General features: G+C 44.8%; 1 protein-coding gene across 1 annotated transcript; it reads right to left on the bottom strand.

Annotated features, from left to right (window-relative positions):
- Window positions 1-1,497: 1,497 nt before the first annotated feature.
- On the bottom strand, window positions 1,498-2,433 carry LOC136653510 (olfactory receptor 10A4-like). Its single transcript, XM_066630403.1, has one exon. It carries the CDS (start codon window positions 2,431-2,433, stop codon window positions 1,498-1,500), a length of 936 nt encoding a protein of 311 aa, XP_066486500.1.
- Between the last annotated feature and the right edge of the window lie 211 nt (window positions 2,434-2,644).

Genomic DNA, 2,644 nt, shown 5'->3' with positions numbered 1-2,644 from the left:
TATATTTTTATAAAAAATATAAATGTAATATAAGTCTGTTGTTGTTTCTGATGCTGTTGCTGTGGGACGATACAGCTTCATGTACCAAGAAAACAGACATGAATGATTTATTTTGAAAATGTGCACACCATCATGCAACACAAATATTTCCAGGGAGGTTAAGAAAAATAAAAGGAATAAAATTCTAAAAATGCAAATATATAAATACCAGACAAACAATTCCAAATGACAAAACAGCAGGCAAAAGAGTTCTCAAGCAAGTTTTTCAAAGATGAAAAGGCTTTGAAAAATAAGGCATTTGTATGGAACCCAAAAGACATCAAACTAGGCCCCAGTGGGCAGCCCATTTCTGTCCTGGCTGCCAGTGCTGCAGGACAGTGGCACTGAAACAGCTCCCACTGTATCCCATGGGACCAAGGAGGCAGCTGGAGGTCTCTTTGGGGTGAGGGAACATAAATTCCCTTACTCCATGTCAGAATCAGGCAGCCCCTAGTCTCTGCACCAGCTCATTCGCAGGTGCAGATTCAGAGAGTCCGTGCAGTGCTTTCAGGTGGGATTTGGTGGCAGCCTCTGCTGCTGTCCCTTCCCCCACCCAGGGCTGAACTGCCTCCAGGCCACCCTCCTCTTGCTCATTTTGCCCTTCTCTGCCTTTCTGCCTTTCCCCACCCCAGAATGCCTGACTGGTGTTGGCCTCTCCATCACTGCCTTACATCAGAACAGCCCAACTGGATCAGGCCATAGGCCCATCTAGTCCAGCTTCCTGTATCTCACAGCGGCCCACCAAATACCCCAGGGAGCACACCACATAACAAGAGACCTGCATCCTGGTGCCCTCCCTTGCATTGGCATCCTGACATAACTGCCTTCCCTCTCCCAGCTGCTGCAAAGTGCCTTATGGCATGTTTGTGATGGCTGTTGCTGGGGCATGTACAGGCCACTGGTGCTACCCCAGCATAGGACTGGGCCCAGAGTCTTTCTAGGGAGAGTTTCACTGATGGGGTGACAGAACTGAGAAGGTCCTCACCATTGTAACCACCTATCTCACTTCTGACGGTCCTTTGAAGATGACCACACCATATAATAAGTTTAATGTGAGAGTAGGTATCCTTTCACTTATATATTGTTCCAACATGGGATCCCTATCAACAGAGGATGAGAGACTCCACCCTGTTGGTGGAGGAAAAGTATTCTTGAATCTAGCAGGTTAATTTAGTACTGAATGGCATTCATGGGCCTAATGAGGTGGGAGGTGAATATTCATGTAATTTTGTAGGCCAGGCAGATCCAACTGTATATTCCAGGTTGCAGTTCATTTGTGTGTCTCACAGAACTCAATGAGAATTGCCCCATTCAGCATAGCTTTTTCTCTCAACTAAGAGCTTGATCCTATTGAACAAAAGGGCTGTTTTGTTTAGGGGAATTATTATTTCTCACAACAGCTCATCCCGTGGTGTGACAAAGATCTGAAAATGGCTTATAATACAGCGAAATAACTATCTAAGGAGGATATTTCCTTCCTATTGATTTCTTGAAAGAAGCTTGTATCTCCTTATTCCTCAGGCTGTAAATGATTGGGTTAAATGCAGGGGTGACAACTGTGTAGAGGAGGGAAAGGATTCTGTCCCCGTCCAGTGAATGGATTGATTTGGGTTGAACGTAAGTAAAAGTGACAGTTCCAAAGAAAAGAGAGAAGACAATGAGATGTGAGGAACAGGTGGAGAATGCTTTGTGCCTGTTCTCAGCCACAGGCATCCTTAGGATGGTGGAGATCATGAGGATATAGGACAACAGGATCAGCACAAAGGGTGTCAAGATAAAGACCACAGTGACTGTAGCAACTTCCACTTCATTTTTGAGGGTGTCGGTGGTGGCTAGTCTCAGAACAGGCAAAACATCACAAAAGAAGTGGTTGATTCTGTTTGGCCCACAAAAGGGAAGAGTAAAGATTGAAATAGATTGCTCCAAAGCCACTGAAATACCAATGGCCCATGAGATGACAGCCAGTTGAGCACATGCCCTGGGACTCATAATGCATGAATATTGCAGGGGTTTGCAGATGGCAACATAGCGATCGAAGGCCACGACGGAGAGAAGGCAACTTTCGGTTACTCCAAAGAAAATGAAGAAATACATCTGAACCCCACAACCCACAAAAGAGATGGTCTGACTCTCTATCAATAAGTGCTCTAGTGTCCTGGGAATGATGCATGAGGTGTAGCCAATTTCCAAAAAGGACAAATTACAGAGGAAGAAATACATTGGCTTGTGAAGGATTGGATTGGTGATAGTGAGGATCAAGATCAGGCTGTTCCCACTCAGTGCTATTGAGTAGAATATCAGAAGCAGACCAAAAAGCAGAGCTTGAATGGCCTGGAAATCAGAGAACCCTAAAAATACAATTTCAGTCACACAAGACTGGTTGCCTATTTTCATTGAAGCCATGAGAAGCATGCAGCAATATTCAACCTTCCTTCCTGGCCTCAATACAGCTACTTAGGGCCACTTGGACTTGTGCCTACAAACTCTCTGGCTCAAGTCTGAGTAGACCTATTGGGTAGTGGAGGTTTGCCCCAGTGCAAATGTTCCTTTATCTTAGGGAGGATTCTAGGAGTTGAAACTACCAACTGAATAATGTCAATATAGT

Source organism: Tiliqua scincoides, chromosome 5 (assembly GCF_035046505.1).
Source record: "Tiliqua scincoides isolate rTilSci1 chromosome 5, rTilSci1.hap2, whole genome shotgun sequence".
Classification (NCBI taxonomy): domain Eukaryota; kingdom Metazoa; phylum Chordata; class Lepidosauria; order Squamata; family Scincidae; genus Tiliqua; species Tiliqua scincoides.
Note: the sequence above shows the minus strand (reverse complement) of the source record. Positions and strands in the feature narration are given on the sequence as shown.